Source organism: Rhinichthys klamathensis, unplaced genomic scaffold (assembly GCF_029890125.1).
Source record: "Rhinichthys klamathensis goyatoka isolate OS25496 unplaced genomic scaffold, OSU_Roscu_1.1 h1tg000281l_1, whole genome shotgun sequence".
Classification (NCBI taxonomy): Eukaryota; Metazoa; Chordata; class Actinopteri; order Cypriniformes; family Leuciscidae; genus Rhinichthys; species Rhinichthys klamathensis.
In genome coordinates, this window is record NW_026606800.1 from 6,379,437 (window position 1) to 6,400,910 (window position 21,474).

The window sequence follows — 21,474 nt, forward strand, 5'->3', positions numbered from 1 at the left end:
AAATGTATTAATGCGATGACAGAAAAGTGCAGTTTGGAACTTAAAATAGAGACTTAAAGAGGATTTGTCACTCAGTCTTCTGTGGTTTCACATCTAAATTCTTTTAGTATGAGTCAACAGTGTCAAGTGTCCATTTTTGTTTGTTTGTGCAAAAGAACCACTATGTTTGAGGCCTAGAATGTTTCTTCCTAGAGCAATTTTTTAGCTTCTATTTTTGTCTTTTAATTTTGTGGAGTGTTTTAGTACACACATGCTTTGAATTAGAGGCTTGAGCATTTTTGTAAACCTCACAATGAAATGACTAAAAAAATTTTCGCACAACCTCAAAAATGGTGCATTTTACCCTTTTTGGTCGAAGTGCATGCCATCCCTTGTACTTAAACATGCTACATTTGTGTCCCTTGCATGCTGGGAAAAATAGATATTTGGCTGTGTCTCTCGTCACCAGTTTCCAAGGGATTATGTGTATAAAGATATTTTATTTTTTAGCTTATTTTTTTTTTCCTGCAAGCTGTTTTAACTCCATCTTCACTCCAGCAGGACCGCAGTGACGTGGGTCGACTCGTGTCCTGTGAGCCAAAAATATACTGTATTAGTATTTGATTAAAAAGACATGAAGTGGCATAATAGACATGAATGGAGGATAATAATAGCCAGCAGGACGCTGATACAGGTTTGCTGCTCTGCCGGCTTTCAGCACATCTGTCAGGTGGAGACACAAAAGCCCATTTCCCCAACCGTATCCCGCTAGCAGGGCGAGATTGGAGCCACCACCTCATTAACAGACTGATGGCATCATTTAAAGCTGATCGTCATAATCATCGCCACTTCTTCACACTTCAGCACAATAATGCGCCCAGATCGCTCGGCAGCCACGTCCGGATGTCTGTCATCTCTTTATGAATGACCCTTCATCTACAGAAAGCCCTCTTCCTGCTTTCTGAGCTCCTTCGGGATGTGCTGCACCGCCCTCTCTGCTCAAAGATGTTCTTCCTTCTGTATAGGGGAGAATCAGAGAGCCCAAATCTGTTGAAATTTTGGAGGAAGCCTTGCAAAAGACCATATGGCTTAGCTTGGACACAGCCAATGTTAACCAAATTGCTGGGCTTTTCCAGGAGAGAGGGGAATTGCACATGCCGAAAAGATGGTGCTCATTTTCTCACAATGGTCTGTCATTGTTTAATCAATGTTGGCCTCTTTTCTACATTTAATTATTATTATTTTTTAAGATTGCAGTAATTTTCCATGTCTTTTGGGCTACTTTTGCATACTTATAATTTTCTTCCATATCACCAATCTTCATTCATGATTTTGGTGTTTTCAATTTGGAAATTATATACGTAACTCTTCACATTACATCTTTATGCCTATTAATTAGTCTTTTTTTTACTTGTTTTAATAAAATAGCTGAAAATCCTTGCTGGAAATCCAAGCTGCATTTCCTTAAAGCAATACTGCGTACGATAACAAAACTTGCTTTCATAAATTGTATATAACAGTATTTGAATAGAAGTGTATTTTAGTGTTACTATACTCACAGATTTTTTTCACTTTATACTCAAAACAAGTGAAAAAATCTTCCAGTGCACAGTAAGACAAGATAAGTTTGTATTAAAGGATAGTTCACCCCAAAATGAAAATGTTGTCATCATTTACTCAAGTTGTTCCAAACCTGTATAAGTTTATTTCTTCTTCTGAACACAAAAGAAGTTATTTTAAAGAATGATAGTAACCTGACAGTTGATGGACCCCATTGACTTCCATAGTATTTTTTTTCCTGCTATATGGAAGTCAATGGCTACCGTCAACTGTTTGATTACCAACATTCTTTAAAATATCTTGATTTGTGTTCAACAGAAGAAAGAAATTCATACGGGTTTGTCAGTAAGTACTGACAAAAAGATATATTTTCTGAAGATAATGAAGATAAATGTAAGGTTATCTTGTTTCAAAGATTTTAAAATATTTTTTCTGGAAAATTAAACAAAAATACTTAAAAATTATTCATTTTTTTGCAGTGTAATGCGATGACTTAATGAGCACCACTGTTATTTACTTATATTTTTCTATGCAATATATACAGATATTTTTTGATTTAACAAAAAAAAAATCTGCATCTACTTTTTTCTGTATTTTGCATTGTATTATCACCCTGTTTTAAAATCCAATGAAGTCATACTGCCTTTTAGAATCTGTTGTAGTAAGTTGTTGGAAGACATTCTGAATCAGGCTGTGAGCCGCCTACACTCCCTTATCTACTGTTTCCTTGGTAACTGATGTCAGGAACGGAGACGCCAATAAATGGATCTGCTGCATGTTTCCCATCTTCCATGCTCGAGAAGGGGGTGTGAGAGAAGGAAAAAGTAAGCAAATGTTGCATTGCTTGTAGTGTTTCCTACATTCAAAATGCTCTAGTGCAGATTCCAAATTGCTATCGCTTTGGCCTGCTATTTGATCATTTGTATTATTTTTACAGGGACTTTTTGACTTGTTGACTGGGTAGGTTTAACTTCTCCTTGAAAGAATACTGAATGGCCCTTTGACAAATATGTCTGGGTCTGCTCCAAAACATGAGAACAATCCCAGCCATGCTTCATTATGTCATTGCGGTGGAACAATAAAACATACCTTTAAGTGCCTTTAAGTTCCACCAGTTTTGTTGTAAGGGGTTATTATGTAAATGCATAGAAATGTTGAAGATCCAGGGTGCTGGTTTTCTCCGGCATGATCATAAAGAGGTACATACATACAACGATACATTCAATTCAATTCACATACAAAAAACGCCTATTAAACATGAAGTTGAGGGGTTACTGAACCCCTCAACCCGATATTTTGGCCCCTTCCGGTCTCTCGCCTGAGAGCAGATCCCGCTTCTAATTTTAAGTGTTTGTGCTGCTCGTTATTTTCAGAATGTTGTGATCTCTTGTGCCAGGGAATGCATATGTATCCAATGTGACTAGGCACAAATAAAGCACTCAACCGAAATGGTGCGAACAGGTCTGGGGTGTCGTTCTTATTTAAGAAACAAGGAGCGCACACATTTGATCCAATAAATCCTTTTTCCTGTTGGTCAAATGCCAGTTTGGTTTAAAGTGATGTTTGTTCTGGGTTTATGTTCAGCAGTTTCCGAAAACAAGAAGCCCTTGATATTATTATGACCCCTCCATCCGTGTAGGATCGCTGGGATTGCACAGCGGTTGCATCATGAACAGTTAACCTCACCTGACCCGTATGTGTCATGACCCATCCTCGCTCTCATGTTTACAATTAAATATAGACCTTTAATATCACATGTCCATTTTACCCTTATTTCTCTTAAGTGTTCGGTCAACGCTCCTCTCTATAGGGGGCTTGTTCTAATACCCTGTTCTAGGGGTGACTTACGGCTGGCTCCGCTATGGCTCCCGTGAACTTTTGCGGTGGTATATTACCACAGACATGAGCGAGGCTTCCTCTGCTCTTTAATTACATCTCTGAGAGCATGGCTCAGGCTCAGCAGGGATTTTGGGGGGAAGTGGGACACACTCTCAGCAATCCACCCTGCAACAGCCTTTCGTAATGGAGTGGCTCAGAATACGTCCTCTGGGAACCCCGGTACAAGAACAACTCTGAAACAAGGCAACTAAATGAAGCATATATAGAGAACTTGGGCAGTAGACTAAGCATATGGAAGCTCTTTTTGGAAGGTCTTCATAGTAGACCTTGTGGATTCATGGTTAGCTCTTTATAGTTTTATTCCCCTCGACCCAACTGCACTTGTATCAGTTTCAGATGTTGAACAACTGACCCTTTTCTAAGCCCCGACCCTTGGTGCAGTTGTCAAATTTGCTCAAAGTGGTTAAAATTGACCTTACGACAAATAAATGACTGACAGCCCAAAATAGCCAATCTGAGGGTACGTTTACATGACAAAGTTTTTCCTTTGCGTTTTTTTTGTGTACAGACGACAACGTTGTCAAAACGATCCCCATTCACACGGATCTGCGAAAATTATTTAAAATGCTGTATTTATGCATTGTAGTTGGCGATGTCACTTTGTAAAGAGTCACTCTGAGCCTATAGACGGAACACATAATACGCATGTGCATGACATCACCGTTTTCACCAATTTTCAAACACAGTTTGTGTTTTCAGGCCTGCAAAACGCTGTTGTCGTTTAAAGGTATAGCGGAGGATCTTTTCGAATTTTAGAGAAGACCCGCCCTCTCCAATTTTTTTAAAAATGCACATGCGCAACACTCTATTTGCTCCCGAGAGCTAATCATAGCTTACATTAACTTTTACTAGCAGTGATTTTAAATGGATTTTCCAAATATCATGCCAAACTTTACCTGTCGAGTAGAAACTTCGCGACTGAGGCATCGGTGGGAAGCCCAACCTGTGCTTTTAGCGCACGCCAGCGTGTGACATTTTCTCCCAAAAACACTCTGGTCTTGTTTCTTTCTTCAGAGGCCTTTCTCTTCTTATCATACAATTCGTAGACACTTTTTCTCTTGCGACCCTCAGACATTTTGAAAAAACCCGATGAGAACGGCGAGCTTCAATGAATGGCTGAAACCGTAGCTCACCACACATATACACCTGAAAGTGCGCATGCGCAGAAAGCCAAAACTACCTAGGGAAGAGCACGTACGACGCCCTTACGTACACATATCACCAGAATGATTGACAACTAGGAGGACCAATAGTCTTGATGATCCACCCGGAAAAAGAAAATCCTCCGCTATACCTTTAAATAAACGACCAAAACGCATAGCAAGTGTTCCGTTTGTTCTTGTAAAGACCCTAATCGTTGCTCAGAGAAGCCTTGTTGCTATCTGCCATTTTGTTTTTCAAGCTTTCATTTTGGCAAATTTGTTTAACTATGGTAAAGTTGTTTTATGGCACATGTAATTTGAATATCCAGAGTGGCTAATTAAGTTTTGTTCGTTCCATTCCCGAAATCCCCTGGTAATCTCAAAAATGCAAGTGGTGGATCTGACTTGTCTGTCTTTATTGGCCTTTGTTCATTTTAAACTTCTGTGATTCCGCAATGTTCACTCCATTAAATAAAAAGACTGTTAAGGTGTGTGTGTGTGTGTTTGGGCAGTTTTCATTAACTCTAGTTCCAATTTAGGAAATCACTTGTCATTTTGTTTGACGGACAACATAGAGTATACTATCCCTTTAAAATTGGTGGTCTTAGTTAAGTAACCGCTGTCATAAGGTCTGTTGACTAGACATTGGCCTTACAGTTAGAATGCAGTGAAATATTGCAAAGCATTTTCTCTTGCTGCTTTTACTTTAAAGATATTAAATTGTCCAATATTGCAATGAAAAACCAAGTCAGATTCGAGGCAAACGTCGATCAGTTATCTGAAGATATCTGAAGAGAAAAGCCTAATTTGAAAAAGATTTCAAGTGCTAACATTAGTGTAAGTGAACAGAAATACTGCCGTTTCAACATATTCTGGTTTCTGTGAATTCTTTAGTTCTTCTGAGATTTAGTTAGTTTCAGTGACAGGACTGATGATACAGCAGGAGTGACTATATCGTAGCAGGTGTGACCGTGCCAGTTGGAGCCTTAGGCGTAAACGTGCTCTTCTCAAGGGGTCTTTTAAACGATTGGGGTGTGGTTTTTCCCATCTTATTCTTTTCTTGGGAAACTTGTGGAGGCATGATGTCAGTGTACCTGAGCGGATATTTGTCATGGCGATTACTGTCCTACTGAGTGGAAGGTGTGCCTGGCAAGGTCCCAGGAAATGATATCATATACGCCCATTCATGCAAAAAGACGTGTGGGAGATTAGTTGACAGATGGGTAGAACAGGATCACCTGTCTTAATGCAAACCCCAATGACGAGACACTGATGTGTGATTATTTATCATCCAGTTTCCCATGACAGCTGAAATCTGGCAGAAAATGTATTCAAAAGGATGGTTATCCTTAATGGTTATATAATTTAAAGGGGTAGATCACACAAAAATGACAAAAGGTTAATGTGGGTGTCTCTTAAAATGAAAAATGTAATTATTTACTGTTTATTTAAAAATAACATGGAATGCTTTCTCTTTTGCCATTAGAAAAGCCCCTATGCTGGACTGTTTTACTAGTCATTTAAATTACTTAAAGATTAAATCAATTCTATTAGGAACTCTTTGTATTTTGTACTATATTACCAACCTGGTAAATTGTGTGCGAGCGTGGTCCTGGTAAACCTTACATTACGGGAACAAAATGTCCCCACAAAAATGGCAATATCCAAAATCCTTGCCTTTTGTAAGGACATTTTTTGATCCCCATGAGGAAAATGGATTATAAATCATAAATCAAGTGATGTTTTTTGAAAATGTCAAGATGCAGAATGTTTTCTGTGATGGGTAGGTTTAGTGTAAGGGCATAGAATATACAGTTTGTACAGTATAAAGATCATTGTCTATAGAAAGTCCCCATAAAACATGGAAACCAGGTCTGTGTGTGTGATTTATGTGTTCATTTATTTGTATCATTTATTTATTTTACTGCTTTCAAATCAATTAATCACATCTAAGATAAAAAAATTGTTTACGTGTGTGTGTGTATATATTATTATATTTATATAAATATTATAAATCTCTGTGTGTGTGTGTGTGTATATATACTGCTTATACACATAACTTTATATGCATATATACACCTATATGTGTGTAAACGTGTATATATATATATATATACACAGACACGCACAAACACATACACATATATATATATATATATATATATATATATATATATATAAAAATTAGGGCTGTCAAACGATTAATCGCATCCAAAATAAAGTTTGTGTTTACATAATATATGTGTGTGTACTGTGTATAATTATTTGTAATACATAAATACCCACACATGCATGTGTATTTAAGAAATATTTGCATGTATATACTGTATATAGACTGAATGTAGCCTATATATAATGTATATTTTATATAAATATAAACATTTTATATATAAATAACATATTTTTCTTAAAGCTCCAGTCCGTAACTTTTTTAAGTTAAAACTAATCCAAAATAATTATATAAAAAAAAACTTATTCTGCCAGTGGTCAAAACTATCTGCTTGCCATAGCTAGATTCAAAACGGTTAGCTTGTAATAATGATTTTAATTCCAGTGGTACTGGTGGGTTTCCGCGGGAAATTCGAGCATGTCTTTGCGTCATGACGTCACACCCGTACACATAAAGAAGGAGTTTCGGCTAGCCGGCTATACTGCGCGTGACGAGATGTTTAGATGTATAGGCTTTTCTCGCAGCACTTTACATAATTAAACTTATGGCATCCAGAAAGATCCAAACAACAATCATCAGTGTCAACTGGAGATTCAGCAGTTATAAAACCCAAAAGACTTCGTACTTCGGATTTAAGGTGGCTAGAGAAAGAGAAAGAAACCGTCTCATGCGAACACAAGGATTTAAACATCGGCGGGGCTTTTGAAAAGTGCGTGAACTCCGTGTTTTGAAGGGGTTCAAAACGGAAGAAGAGACTGCTTTTTTCTGCTGAACAAGTAAGACATTTCAATAGTTCAATCGTGTAACAGTACATTTTCTTAATTCACACAGTTATGGAGTTTCCTTTGTTGTGCCTTTCTCGATTTGCTATTATGGAGAATATGAATTCTGAACCACAGGTAGCTGCTAACCATAAAACACATTCAATTTAACATTAGTCACGCAATGCTGATGTTGTTAACATGAACAATTTGAGAACAAAGTAGGCTATAATTTGCACGGTTGCTGTAAATCGCGTTGATTAAATCTAACGAAGCTTATCATGTCGAATGCTTTTTCCCCCTTAGTTGGTCAGAACAAAAATGGATGTTACTTACTTGTTCAGAAGACATTTTCTTATGAAAATTCTTATGTTGGTCAAACTTTCAAAAAGTGAATCTGTGATTCTGTATGACAGTATCCACACAGCGCGGTGACTGACAGCACCACTCGCCTCAAAGCACTGTGTTCATCCGCGCTGTTTCATGCCGATTTACAACCCACGTAAAGATAATAATTCCGCGAATCACTGCAGTTACAGATTTCGAACAGAGAGATGGCGACAAAGAGGAAAAGATACGGACTGCAGCTTTAAATATATACGTGTGTGCATTTATATACAAAATAATTATACACAGTACACACACATATATTATGTAAACACAAACTTTTATTTTGGATGCGATTAATCGTGATCAGGGGCGGAGCTAGACTCTCAGTACAGTGGGGGCGGAGCTTCATCATGGGGCCCTCTGCTACCAAGTCATTTTAAAATTAAAACCGTTAAAAAAAAACGTAAAATATTTGATGAATGCATATGTAAGAATGTGTCACTTGTTGAGCCAAGTAATCTTATATTTTAAATAAAATAGCCAACAATATTTTAAAAGTATAGCCTATAATTATCTTATGACTAATTAAAAATTAACCTCAAAAACATAACTTGCTAAATGGGGATATCTATATCTAGCATACTAAAAAATGTAGGCTAATTGTCAGAAAGTCGTCTCTCAGTTGCTGAATGTCGTGCAACAGCGTTGCTACAGCCCTGTTGAGTCTTTCAATTCTACATTGTTACAATGTTGCGAGCATGTAGACAGCGACGTTGCCATAGCAGTAATGCAACGTGCCACAGGCATTGCCGCAACGTAAATGTGTTTGCTGGGTGTACTTTGCCTGGGCCCCGTTCCGTGACGCAAGATCAGCGGCGTTTGAGGGGCCCCTAATTGGCACGGGGCCCTGGGGCGGCCGCACCCAAGCACCCACGCTATCTCCGCTACAGATCGTGATTAATCGTTTGACAGCCCTAATAAAAATATATACACATATATTATGTAAACACAAACTTTTATGTTAGATGTGATTAATTGCGATTAATCGATTTGACAGCACAACTTTATTTGATTATTTATTTACATATATTATAATATTATTATATCATTGTTTGGAGTATTACATTTTACAATATACAATGTTTATTTGGTTTGTAGCGCTTTGGGTTTGTGAAATTATTATAATTATTATAGCAAATGGTTTTGGAACAACATGATTGTGAGAAATGACAGAATTGTCCTTTTTTGGGGAATGATTTTTTAAAAGAAGATTATTGTGGAAATTGTGTACAAAAACCTGGATGATGATCCTTAAACGATGACTTGACGTTAAACTCCTTATAATACACCATGTCCTCTTTATGCTGTTAGGCTCTTTGCTTTTGATTTGCTTTCATTCATGAATGTTCTTCAGTTTGTTCTGTCCCTGTCTTCAAGTTAGGTCCATCTGTCCAGTTTCAGAGCCAGAGCTGCAAACAGCCTGTTTTTCTTCATTTACTGTGCCTGCTCTCCACAGTCTAAATGTATCTGGCTCTCTAATGTAATTACACACTGGAATTCTGTGCTGGATGCTGATTAAGCACAAGAGGACTGACAAGCAAATCTTTCATAAACCCTTACTTAGCAGAACATCTGCAAGTCTGATGCTGAAGTTGGCACTTCTCACACCTCTTGTGACCCGTTTGAGCTTGCTGCCATCTAGTGTATGATGTGATGTACTGCGATTTTAGTGATCAGCTGTCTCCGTATCTGAAGAAAGCAAGTCATTTTTGTATTTTTTTTTTCTTCCTATAAAAGCCTATAAAAGTGTTTATTACTGAAAATGTCCCAAAGGCCCTTTAAGGCCATCTTGTTAGCGGCCTCAAACAGCTGTTTTACAAATAAGCTCCTGCGTAATACACTGACTGAAATTTAAACAGCCCAAAACTGCTCCTCAAGGTTACTTTTCAATTATCTACATCTCATCAATCATCTATAAAAATCTACCTGTGGCATTATTAATATTCTTTATTTAGATAAAATATATTCAGCACAAAATGTTTTTAGGCTTGTCCAGCTGCACTTGGAATTTACATGAATTAGATTTTATTTATAATTTTTTATAATTCTACACCACCATTTAAAAGTTTGGTGTCTGTAAGATTTTTAAATGTTTTTGAAAGATGTCTCTTATGATTCCCACGGCTGCATTTATTTGATCAAAAATACAGTAAAAACAGTAAAAAAAAATTGTGAAATTACTTTTTAAAAATAACTTTTTCATTTTAATATATTGTAAAATGTCATTTATTTCTGTGATGGCATCATTACTACAGCATCATTACATCACCCCCCTTCTTTAATGAATGGTTAAAGGTCTTTGGACAATTTTGATCAATTTGTTTGTGCCCTTGCTGAATAAAGGTTCATTTCTTTTAAAAAACAATTCTTACTGACCCCTAACTTTTGAATGGTAGTGTATAGTACCAAAACTATCTAAACCAACCAAATCAGAATTTGCTAATGCGGTGTTGTTGCATGGTTGTTAAAGATGTAAAAATGTGTAGGTTTACCATGAACACTAACTCATTCCCTTCTGCTCTGATGTGTCCTCAGGCAGCTGCAGGAGCTCCAGCGTCAGAAGGAGCAAGAGCGGGAACGACTGGAGCGAGAGCGGCTAGAGCGGGAACGGCTGGAGCGAGAGATGCTGGATCGGGAGCGCACCGAGAGGGAACGTCAGGAACGGGAGCGGCTGGAGAGGGAGCGTGCTGAGCAGGAACGTCTGGACCGCCTGGAGCGTGAGCATCAGGAGCAGGAGCAGCTGGAGCGAGAACGCCAGGAACGGGAGCGCGCCGAGCGGGAGCTGATGGAGAGAGAGCGTGCGGAGAGAGAGAAGCAAGATAGGGAGCACCAAGAGCAGCTGGACAGAGAGCAGATGGACTGGGAGAGAGGGAGACGCATCTCCAACGCCGGTGAGCATCTTTATCTTCTCCAACGTCTTTTAATAGACAGGACTGACTGATAAAATGAAGACAGGATAGGCTGAGGTCAAAATATGAATGAGGTTTTAACACAAACTAACAATATATGTGGAGTTTCTTCTGTTGCTGAGCATGCAAATGCCTGTGAAATGCTGTTAGTGTACATTAGAAACAATTTATTACCATGCTGCAGTTATTACGCCCATGAAATTTTATTTACAACTATTTTTAATGTTATTATTTTGTTAACTATGTGTTCGAACTGGGGATGCTCCGATATTACAGTTCTGGCTGCTAATTGTTTTCATACTATGGCTGATAACCGATAAACAACATATTGAAAATCTGTACTACTTTGCCTAAAAAGAACTCGCCACATTCGCATAAACTCAAATAAATGAGATTCTTGTCAATGTTAAATCAATTATTTGATGTTTAAGTGAATGTAAGCAGCACCACAACAATAATAAAATGAACGAATAATAAATAAAATATGGAAATAAATATTTTATATTTTTATTTTAATATGGAAAATATTAAATTGGAGACGTACATCTCTACTATAATGCATCTCGATGTTTCCTTTCGTTGTTCTTGCTGTAAAATATATTTTTAGTATGTGCTTGGCCTCTTGTTCGACGGGACACTACCTCTTTGGGTCTTATTATATCAATAGGCGATCTTCTCCTGACGTGTCCATCTGTCAGTATGTTGGAAGAATCTGAATCCACAGCTTGAAAGATGATGGAACTCACAAACTAACCACATTTCTCTCACACTCTCCTGTGTACAGCTCACTAGGATTATGGGTAACCTGCCAGGGCTTGAGAATGGGGGGATGTCGATTCAATACGAATGTTGCTGTAAGCTGTTTTACTTTTGTAATTTGACATCGGTCTGATAGAAACAGGATATTCAGTGGGGAAAAAATATCGGACATGTTTTTTCCATTGTTATTAGATTGGATTGTGAAAAGTGTGCATTATATAACAATGTATTCAGACTGAATTCAAGTTTGCTAAAACATTGGCTTAATAGCTATTTGGCTATTGGTTAACATTATCCATTAGCCTGTATAAATAAGATTAGCAGAAAAGGAAAGTTTTTAGATTTTACAAAGTTTCTTTTGCTTTAGAGTAACATGCACCTTTGAATAGTTCACAATAAGACAAAAAACTTGCAATAAGAAAGTAAATAAGGTAAATTTTGACTTACTGTTGGCTTTAAATGGCCTGTTATAAAGTTGTGCATATACAGTATTTGAGTTCATCATATTAGATACAATTCTCAGAATCATGCGCCATCCAAAAATACACATGGGGGAGGGGATGTTTATTTTACAGACACTGTATGAGTGGCCAGGCATCAGGCTTTATAGGCATAATTGTCATTCAAGTGTTAAACATTTGAGCATGGGGTGATATTTGCATCAGAAAATCTGTATTAAATGCCACTGATGTTGTACTTTGGATATAGCAAGATGCAATATTCCACAGAAGGAATGCCAAAAGTACATCAGTACCAAGTCATAAACCTTTTAAATACTGTATAGTTTGCTCAGGGATGTATTGAACCTAAATTACTACTTACTCAACTGGTTCTGTCACACATTGTTAATGTGGCAGTCAGATTTGTGAAAATGTAATTTTTACAGAAAACAAAACTTTATTCAATTGTAGTGAATTGTAAATATTGACAGGTTTTTCCTCAGTGATATTCACTTTACATACTCACAAAAGCTCTCAAGGAAGGCTCACATAAATGTGTTTTCAGTGTCCTTTTTAAAAATATATATTTGGACAAATCATCACAGTCGGCAACTGATGTGTTTTTCACTGCAGTATTGACTGGCAGGTGCTCTTAATGTTTTATTCTGACTGTTGAATTGACACTAAATTGAGTTTTTCTGTATGGAAGTTGTATTTTTGGTGCGTATTGTCTTGACTCTGTGACTTCTGCGTCATGTCTGGGAGAAGGATTATCAAATAAATATCCTAAGATTCTGCCGGATGGGTGCAACAAAATCTGTATCATTAGTCGAGGCACTAGTAGGGATAAGTGAAACAGGTACTTCAATTTAATGGCAGGTGTAAATGGATAACAATAGCCAAAACTTTTTGCTAAAGGTTCACTTTTTCACTTCAGCATATGATATGCAATAATTTGTAAATAAATACTCATTAGTATTAAAACCTGTGTATGTGAGTGAGGATCCCTAGTCACAAGTTGATTTAATAAAGTTGGATTAGTCCAAAGAGCACAGCTGATTGGTCTTGCCATGTGACCGCCTGTGCTTTAGGAGTGGACGAATTTCATTAAGTCACTCTGGTGAACATACTGCATTACATCATGGGTCATGTGGTCTGCTTGTCAAAGCTAATAGTGTGGAAATGCAGAGGAGGCCAGTGAAATGGAAGAAAGTAAGGGACAAATAGGTTACATTATCATTTAAAACAAGGAAAAAAGCTGCACTCAAGTCATGAAGCCAGCTTGAACAATGGGAAAGGGTTAATAACCTGAATGTAGGGCATGATAATTTGTGTTTGCCTGTGTGTTGATGTGTATTTTGAAGAGTGCTCAGGGGGCGTGGTGGGCTTCACGCAGCAGGAGGGCAGCTGTGTCTGCAGGCTGCTTATGAGAATCACTAGAGCAGAAAGATTTCGCCAACATATGGCAGGCAGTGACTCTTACAGGGCAGACTCTCTATAAACCAAAACATGAATTTACATGCATTTCCTATATAAAAACCCATAAATATATGGCAAATTTAAATTATTATAATTAATAATTAATGCTTTCATTCAGCAAGAATGCGTTCAATTGATCAAAAGTGACCGTAAAGATATTTACAATGTTACAAAACTGTTAATGTTAAAAAAAATATACTTTTTTTTTTCAAATAAATGCTGATCTTTATATTCATCAAAGAATCCTGAAGAAAAAAAAATGTATATCAGATTCCACAAAAATATGAAGCAGCACAACTGTTTTCAACACTGATAATAATCAGAAATGTTTCTTGAGCACCAAATCAGCATATTAGAATGATTTCTGAAGGATCATGAAACAGCAATGATGTCAGAAATTCAGCTTTGATATCACAAGAATAAATTACATACAATATATTAAAATAGAGAGTTATTTTAAATTGTAATAATTTTTTGCAATATCACTGTTTTTACTGTATTTGTATGAGCATAAGAGGCTTCTTTTAAAAACATTTTTAAAAAAACTTGCTGACTCAAAAAATTAGAATACTATTAGTGCATACGTTTGTGATTTTGTACACAGCTCCTGATTCACCAATGATGTTGTTTCAGTGGAAATTTTCAGTGGAGTATTGGGTTGAATTAGTTTGAACCCATTCAGATTTTAATGTGATATTAGACCGTATAAAGTGCAAAAAGAGCAAACAAGTTTTCATTAGCATAACTGCTATTCATTATAATTTTCTTGGCATGACTAGCCTTTAGCAGGCGTGTGATGACACTGAGACCCTAACCTCACGTGCATCCAGGAGTTACAGTAACCCTTCGGTGCCGTCTCCTGAAAGTACTACATGCTAAACAGGATGTTTGTGTAACATTTTGCCCATGTGTTGGAGTTGATCTATCTTTTCCAGTTCATGATGTTTTCACAGCTAACCGATTGTACTAATTCTAGTGTGTTCCCTGTTCATAGACAGAAATAAGAACATATGATGGACTTGTAGGTCTCTGCTGGTTTTCTTGCTTCATTTGCCCCCTTTCTCTCTTCTGTCTCCTTCCCCCCTTTCTCTCTTTGTCTTGTGTTCTTTCCCTTTGCACGGTTGCTGCTACCTCCCTCCTGTCCTGTCCTGTCCTCCGGTTGTGTGCAGCATTTGAAAGCACCCTCTACACTCCTCCACCTCCCGAATACAACAAGACCACCTCCTCCTTACCAGTCTCTCCTTCCACACCCAGTTACCCTCCACCGACGCCATTGCCCTCCACAGCCACTCCTCCGACCCCGCCCCTGCGTCACTCGGCCTCCCGATTCGCCACATCGCTAGGCTCCGCCTTCCACCCGGTCCTGCCTCATTACGCCACTGTCCCTCGCAGACAACCTGCCCCGCCCACACCGCCACCCCCTGCCCCAGCTCTTCCTCCTTTAGCTCCGGCCTCCAAATCTGTCATCTGGACGGCTAACAACTTCACTCCCTTACCGCCTTCTCCTCCGGTCATGATAAGCAGCCCCCCGGGCAAGGCAACGGGTCCTCGCCCGATGATCGCAATCCCAGCCCCTAGTCCGCTCTCCCAGAAACCCCCTTCGCCCATCTCGGCGCCCAACGGGCCGCCCACCTCGCTTCACTTCCACACCTCATCCCCCGTCTCGGGTCAGCCATTCTCTTCACCCCCGACGCCACCCCCTCCACCGCCCCTGTACTCTCCCTCACCCACCTTGCCCATCGCTCCCCTTGTGTCTTGTCCCTCACCCCAGCCTGCTGTTCTCCCTTCTCCTTCCACAGCCTTCCCCGCCTATGCTGAGCACTCTGTAAACTCTGGGTTGGGAGACTCCTGCTCCTCTGCTCCAGAGCTGCCCACTCAGCCTGCTGACTTCCCCAGCCAGCCGGGTAAGGCCTCTTCTGTGTTGCTCAGCCTCCACTAACCCACTAATTGGGGTTCGAGGAGGGGGCCTGCCATGTTGAGCTGGGTTGCTTTTGGCTGCAATTGGCTACTATCGATTGCTTGTTGGCTCAATATGAAAGTCCTCAGGAAATGTTTTGCTGTTTTGTCTTGTCTGTTGGGTTGTACTGGTTCCTGTGATCATCGGTCATATGAATGCTCGTTTGTGTGGCCTGTAATTGTGTGATATGGCATGGCATGAAAACACATCTCCACTCTCTCGTGAAACTTTGAATTGAGTCTCGCGTATTGCAAAGCGGGTGTCTTCGCTTTAGTTCTCATCCTTTTTTTCTGGAGTTTATCACAACCATCTCATTCTGATTATTGGTTTATGGTAAATAAGTTCTTGATGTTAGCATGTACAAGTGAGCTGTCAATGCACAGTAAGCTTTACATGATCTATAACTGGCCGCCCCACATCCTCTGGTTATTCACTTTCACAAATTTGATTCATGAAACATCCTTATTTTAAAAAGCGATGTTTAAACGAAATGAAAAATGAATCCTTTTTCGTCTTTGACTAGGTTTATGGTACAAACTGCATACAAGAAGTGGAGATTTTCATATGAGGTCAGGTCACCAGCAATGAAAGAAATAAGATCAGCTCTTCCTCTGAATTATGTATAGAAGAGGTTTTAGACTTCACACTCCATATGCATGATGCAGCTTGACGCTGAGCTACACACTAATATGATTAACTTGAGTGTGTTTGGCAGGCATGCATGTCACATAAACGTCAGCTGTTTATACCCCAAAAAAGCCAAATGTGAAATGGTCAGGCTGATATTGTCCTAAATTGTGAAGATTTTTACTCTTTATACAGTGATGCAACATCAGCTTTAAGTTATATTTTAAGGATTAGATGGGATGAAACCAATACCCCAATTACATCTCTGCATTTTGTTACATTTATGTACAGATTTGTTTCATATTCCCATAAATCATCAGTTTCTTCCTTGTGTATGATGTTGTAATGATCATCAGCTATGGACAATCATGTATTAGTGTCATCTGTCTGTGTTCACTATTATGAATGAGCTTTGGATGTGAATAATTATTATGGTGTTATATTATATTACATTATATTATTGTATTATATTATATTGTGCTGACATCCATTTAGCTCATTCTGAATGTAATTTATTTCACAATGCAAAAAAAAAAAAAAGTTAAACCAGTCCTAAATGTAGAACAAATCAAAGTTGAATTGATCAGTACAGGAAGTTACAAAGACATGTCCTAACTAGTATGTTCTTTTTTATTTATTCCTACAGATTCAATACAGGGGATGCCAACTCCTCCACCCCCACCACCCCTCCCTCCCAGCTCCACTGTGACTCCCACCACTGCTGGACCTCCACCACCCCCTGGTCCCCCTCCTCCCCCACCACCTCTGCCTCCCACACTTACCCCAACAGGGCCTCCCCCTCCCCCTGGGCCACCACCTCCACCCTCAGGTCAGGCTCCGCCACCAGCACCACCTCCACCCCCTGCCCCACCTTTGCCCTCGGGTCTGTTTACCCCCTCGCCCACCACGGATGAGAACAAGGGCCTCTCTGGGCTCGCAGCCGCCCTTGCTGGAGCCAAGCTAAAGAAAGTGCCAAGGGTAAGGGGTTAAGGCCTGTAAAACTCTCATTTGCATTGAATTACACCTGAAATGTCTTGATATACTCATGGCGAAGTTCTTTTTTGCTCTTTGCTTAGGGGTAGGGATGCTCATTTCGGTTAATTTTCCCGACCGACAACCGACACTCGTTATCCGATTATTAACCGTTAACTGATAAGATTATAATAGCCTATTAATTTAAATAAAAATAAAATTGAGTGTCTGTGACCCGTTTTTCCCCCCACAGGTTTATTTTAACGTGCAAACAGCAGAGCAGATCAACAACAGAACCTGGATTCACATTCAATTTTCACGCACTTGACAGTGACAACAGAATAAAATAAAATAAATAAAAAACATAAAATAGTGTAGGCCTATTTTATGTTTTTTCTTTATTTTATTTCTTAAATAGTTAACAAATTAAGATGACAAAAAGAAAACACTGAATCCGTTTGAAGCTTTGAAAAAAATGCAATTTTCCCCCTCCAGACTAAGTTTTTTCGTCAAATAAAAATAGCAGGCCTACCTCAATCCACATATTGTCTAGTTTTTATTTAAAAAAGTAACATGTCTACATGATGTGGGGTTAGTCTGGAGCGCAGCCTGTTGAGTTCGACCCGCGGCCGAAAACACATGATCCGATGGCACAGATGTCCCGGGAATACAGAGATAACGTCTCGCTAGAATGGCCAGCTTCGTGAAGCGACTTTCATTTGCTTGTGGATGTTTGCTTCGCAAGATATAGCCTATTTGCATTTAACTTGTAACTACTGCTGTATTTTAATACCGCGTAGCATATTTTGCAAGTAACTTCGTCGCCCTTTCTGTCGAGATGGTCCCACACAGTAGGCTACTTCTTTTCGCTCGCTCGCTTCATTTTGCTTGCTCAGTGAAATATGTCTCTAGGCACGTGCGGTTGCGCGTGTCGACGCGCCCAGTGAGTTTACAAATATAGGCTATATAGTATTTTTTTTAACCATGCAGCAAACTAAAAAAAAATAAAAAAATAACTTAAACCGTTTAACTGATAGTATTAATCGGTCAATTTTTTTACTTTCGGTTAACGGTTAAACGGTCAATATGAGCATCCCTACTTAGGGGTAAAGAAAAGTTTGAAATACCTTTGCATCAGAATACTGTTAGAATACACTACTGGGAGATGGGGTTAGATGAATATGTAAATATGTGCTGCGTCCTTTCCTCTCAATAACAAAAAACAACAACAACACAAATGACAGCAGTGAGAAAACGGCAGTCGCTTTTATACCTGTAATGGCACTGCTCCGAATAAGGTCTAAGATCATATGCTTTTTATATGATCTTAGACCTTATTCGGAGCAGTGCCATTACAGGTATAAAAGCGACTTACTGTGTTTTCAATGGAATCCGCTGTAAAAAAAAAAGAAGCTGTATAAATAGATCACTTATATTTTTTCCACAGCTAATGTTTTCTTGAGTTTTTTTGTCTAGGGAAATTTCTTGGAAAGATATTTTTGGAGTGTTTTATCTGCAAAACAATCCAAAAATTAATTAACAGTACAACCCACTGAAGAGAGCATGGCCCTGTCCCAAATGACACCCTAAACACTCGCTGTCTTCCTACGAGTCCGCACTTTCGTGACGTAACACCGCTTTGACTGCTGTGGTGCTTGCCCCAGTGCGTGCTCGGCAAAAGTGCGCAGCGAGGGTGTATATCAACCGCAAAGAGGTTGCTTGCGAGCACCCTTCTGAGACCTAAAATGTCAAAAACCCTACAGTCTCATGGATTGGCTGCCATGTGCGCATGTCCATTAATTGTAAGTCCGTAAGACCGAAAGTGCACATGAAGTGTGCCATTTGGGACAGGCTATCCCTCACAGCCTCGCTTTCATTCCCATTAAAAATTAAAAATGGCGCTGCTGTGAATAAGGTCTATAGCGATGTGGATATGTTTGCACAAGCTCTGCAATTCGGCTCTCCAGTCAAGTCACATCACGTTTATTTATATCACTTTATAGAATAGATTGCTTCAAAGCAAACAGCTTTACAGTATTACATGAAAAGACAGTGTCAGTGTCAATTTTTACTTGCGGCATAACTCAACGGACCGCACAGAAGCAACAAACCGATGAAGATTTTCATGTCAAGAGCAGCAGAGCCTCATAAGACACCTACATATGACATAATCGCCATGGACCAGTGGTAGTTCTAAGGTGTTTACTTTGATGAGCTGTTTCGAACTCCCGAAACAAAATCCAAACGAACTTCCGCTTTGGCCTGATTTTGGTCGAAATTACATCACACTAGTTTTTTTATTGTTTTTTTTAAAAGTAAATTAAGGCTTTAAAACGGATAACGTCTTCATCAGAAATGCTAAACATGTTCAATACCAAATCCCATATGTTACTGTAGAGTGATGAGCCCCTGGCTCCAGCAGCAGGACCCGCGGTGAGTTCTGGTGGTGCCAAACCCGAGGCATCCCGTGGGAATGGTCTTTTACCCGGAGGAGGAGGTGGTCTAATGGAGGAGATGAGCGCCCTGCTGGCCAGGAGGTAAACTACGTGCTTTATCTGTCTCTAATGCCAGAATGTTTTCAAACAATGATTAGTCTTGGAAATTACTAAAAAATTCTGCTTTTCTGAGGTCAATTATCAGAAATGTTGTATCATAGCCAGAAATGAAATGTAAGAATATGTACCATTGATTTGATACAGGAGAAGAATTGCTGAGAAGGGATCATCACCAGAGCCTGAACAGAAAGCTGTGAGTTAATATAATGCCTCATTCAGCTGTATACAGTCTCTGGCTAAACCTGTACATATAGACTACTCTTAATTTTATTGACATGATCATATAGCTTATGTGATGGATTTTCAATAATATATATATATATTTATTTCTCCATTAGGATGACATTGAGGCCACCATAACTCCAAAAGTGTCCGCCTGTAGCACACCAGGTAAGCAAGGGGAAAGCAATGATAAAAAATAAATGATAAAACCAAATAATAATGCTCCTTATGAATCATTAGGTTAGCGAAATAAATGGGGTTTTCAACTTTTAAAAGGAAGGTGATGTTTCCCATATCTTTTGTTTGTTGTTCAGTCAAAGTATTTTAGTGCATAGTCATCTAACACTGGCTACTAATGCAACATTTGACAGCTGTTCAGTCTATCTCATGTTAATAATTTAGCTTATTGTTGAGCCTGTGCAGTTCATTTTTTTTAACTGGGTCTTGAAGCAAAACCATTGGAGAATCATGGCTATTTATAAAATATGAGAATATCATAAAATGTAACATTGCATTACATTTCTTGTACAGATATGCCCAGAAAGCCTTGGGAGAGGACAAACACCATGAATGGTAGCAAATCACCAGTCATTGGAAGGTAATAATTTGCATGTTATACATCCACCAATTCATAGTGCCTTTTGAAGAAAAATGTCCAGCTTTTGGGATCTGACTCTTCGGCAGGTCCCGCTTTCTTAAAGCTAAATTGAATTATTGTTGCTTCAACTGCTTTGCATCACGTGCTTGTGGCCGGAGGCCTCCTCACAATCGCATGTCAGAATGCAGGCAGTCGGGTCCCGTGCTTGACATCACTAAAGCACAGTGTTGTTGCTTCTCATCAGATCTGTGTGTACCAGAGCTGTTCAGCATTTTTTTGAAGGATTCGCTTATTTTTTTGCTTAGTATATGCCATCCATTCAGGCATTTGCACATACAATTATACAAATTATTGAAGCACCTTTCAGTAGGGCTACATTGAAATAGAAACATTTCTCCTTTCATCTAAATTAGACCTTTCAGAAGATTACTATGAAAATAAATAGTTCAGATCCACACTATTGACCTCTGACCTGGTTAGTCTCTTTACTCTCACAGACGGGACACACCATGGAGAAATCAGATGGGTACTGACAAGTACTATGATTCCTTAAACAGGTATAAGAGACTAGTTTGAGAACTCTTTCTAGACTTTGTTTGCTGAGAGTGCTCTTTAAATAGGATGAGGGTTGCTGCTGTGATTTTCTACAGTTTTTCAGGGTTTTTTTCACACACAAAGATTTTGCTGTTGCCAACAATATAATCACCATGAATGTGCCCCTGCTGCTTTTATATACATATACATATACACATACACACATACATACATATAATAATAATAGTAATAATAATAATAATAAATTGATCTTGAATACCAAATAAGCACATTACAATGATTTCTGAAGGATCATGTGACACTGATGACTGGAGTAATGATGCTGAAAATTCTGCTTTGCCATCACGGGAATAAATTACATTTTATAATATATACCAAAACAGAAATGGTTATTTTAAATTTTACAATAGTAGCTTTTACTGTATTTTTCATCAAATAAATGCTGCCTTGGTGAGCATAAGAGGCTTCTTTCAAACCGCCTCTAACTTTTAAATGGTAGT

At 38.7% G+C, this 21,474-nt stretch overlaps 1 protein-coding gene across 9 annotated transcripts in view; it reads left to right on the top strand.

Annotated features, from left to right (window-relative positions):
• Positions 1 to 21,474, top strand: part of enah (ENAH actin regulator) — a 112,277-nt gene that overhangs the window by 84,290 nt on the left and 6,513 nt on the right. For 4 of the 9 annotated variants that reach the window (XM_056269535.1, XM_056269534.1, XM_056269532.1 and 1 more), the window contains 8 exons: positions 10,437 to 10,792; positions 14,658 to 15,392; positions 16,719 to 17,050; positions 19,442 to 19,581; positions 19,744 to 19,792; positions 19,938 to 19,989; positions 20,353 to 20,419; positions 20,917 to 20,976. In XM_056269535.1, coding sequence (XP_056125510.1) covers positions 10,437 to 10,792; positions 14,658 to 15,392; positions 16,719 to 17,050; positions 19,442 to 19,581; positions 19,744 to 19,792; positions 19,938 to 19,989; positions 20,353 to 20,419; positions 20,917 to 20,976 — 1,791 coding nt within the window. The remainder of the gene's footprint in view (positions 1 to 10,436; positions 10,793 to 14,657; positions 15,393 to 16,718; positions 17,051 to 19,441; positions 19,582 to 19,743; positions 19,793 to 19,937; positions 19,990 to 20,352; positions 20,420 to 20,916; positions 20,977 to 21,474) is intronic. The other 5 variants (XM_056269537.1, XM_056269533.1, XM_056269538.1 and 2 more) reach the window with 5 other exon arrangements.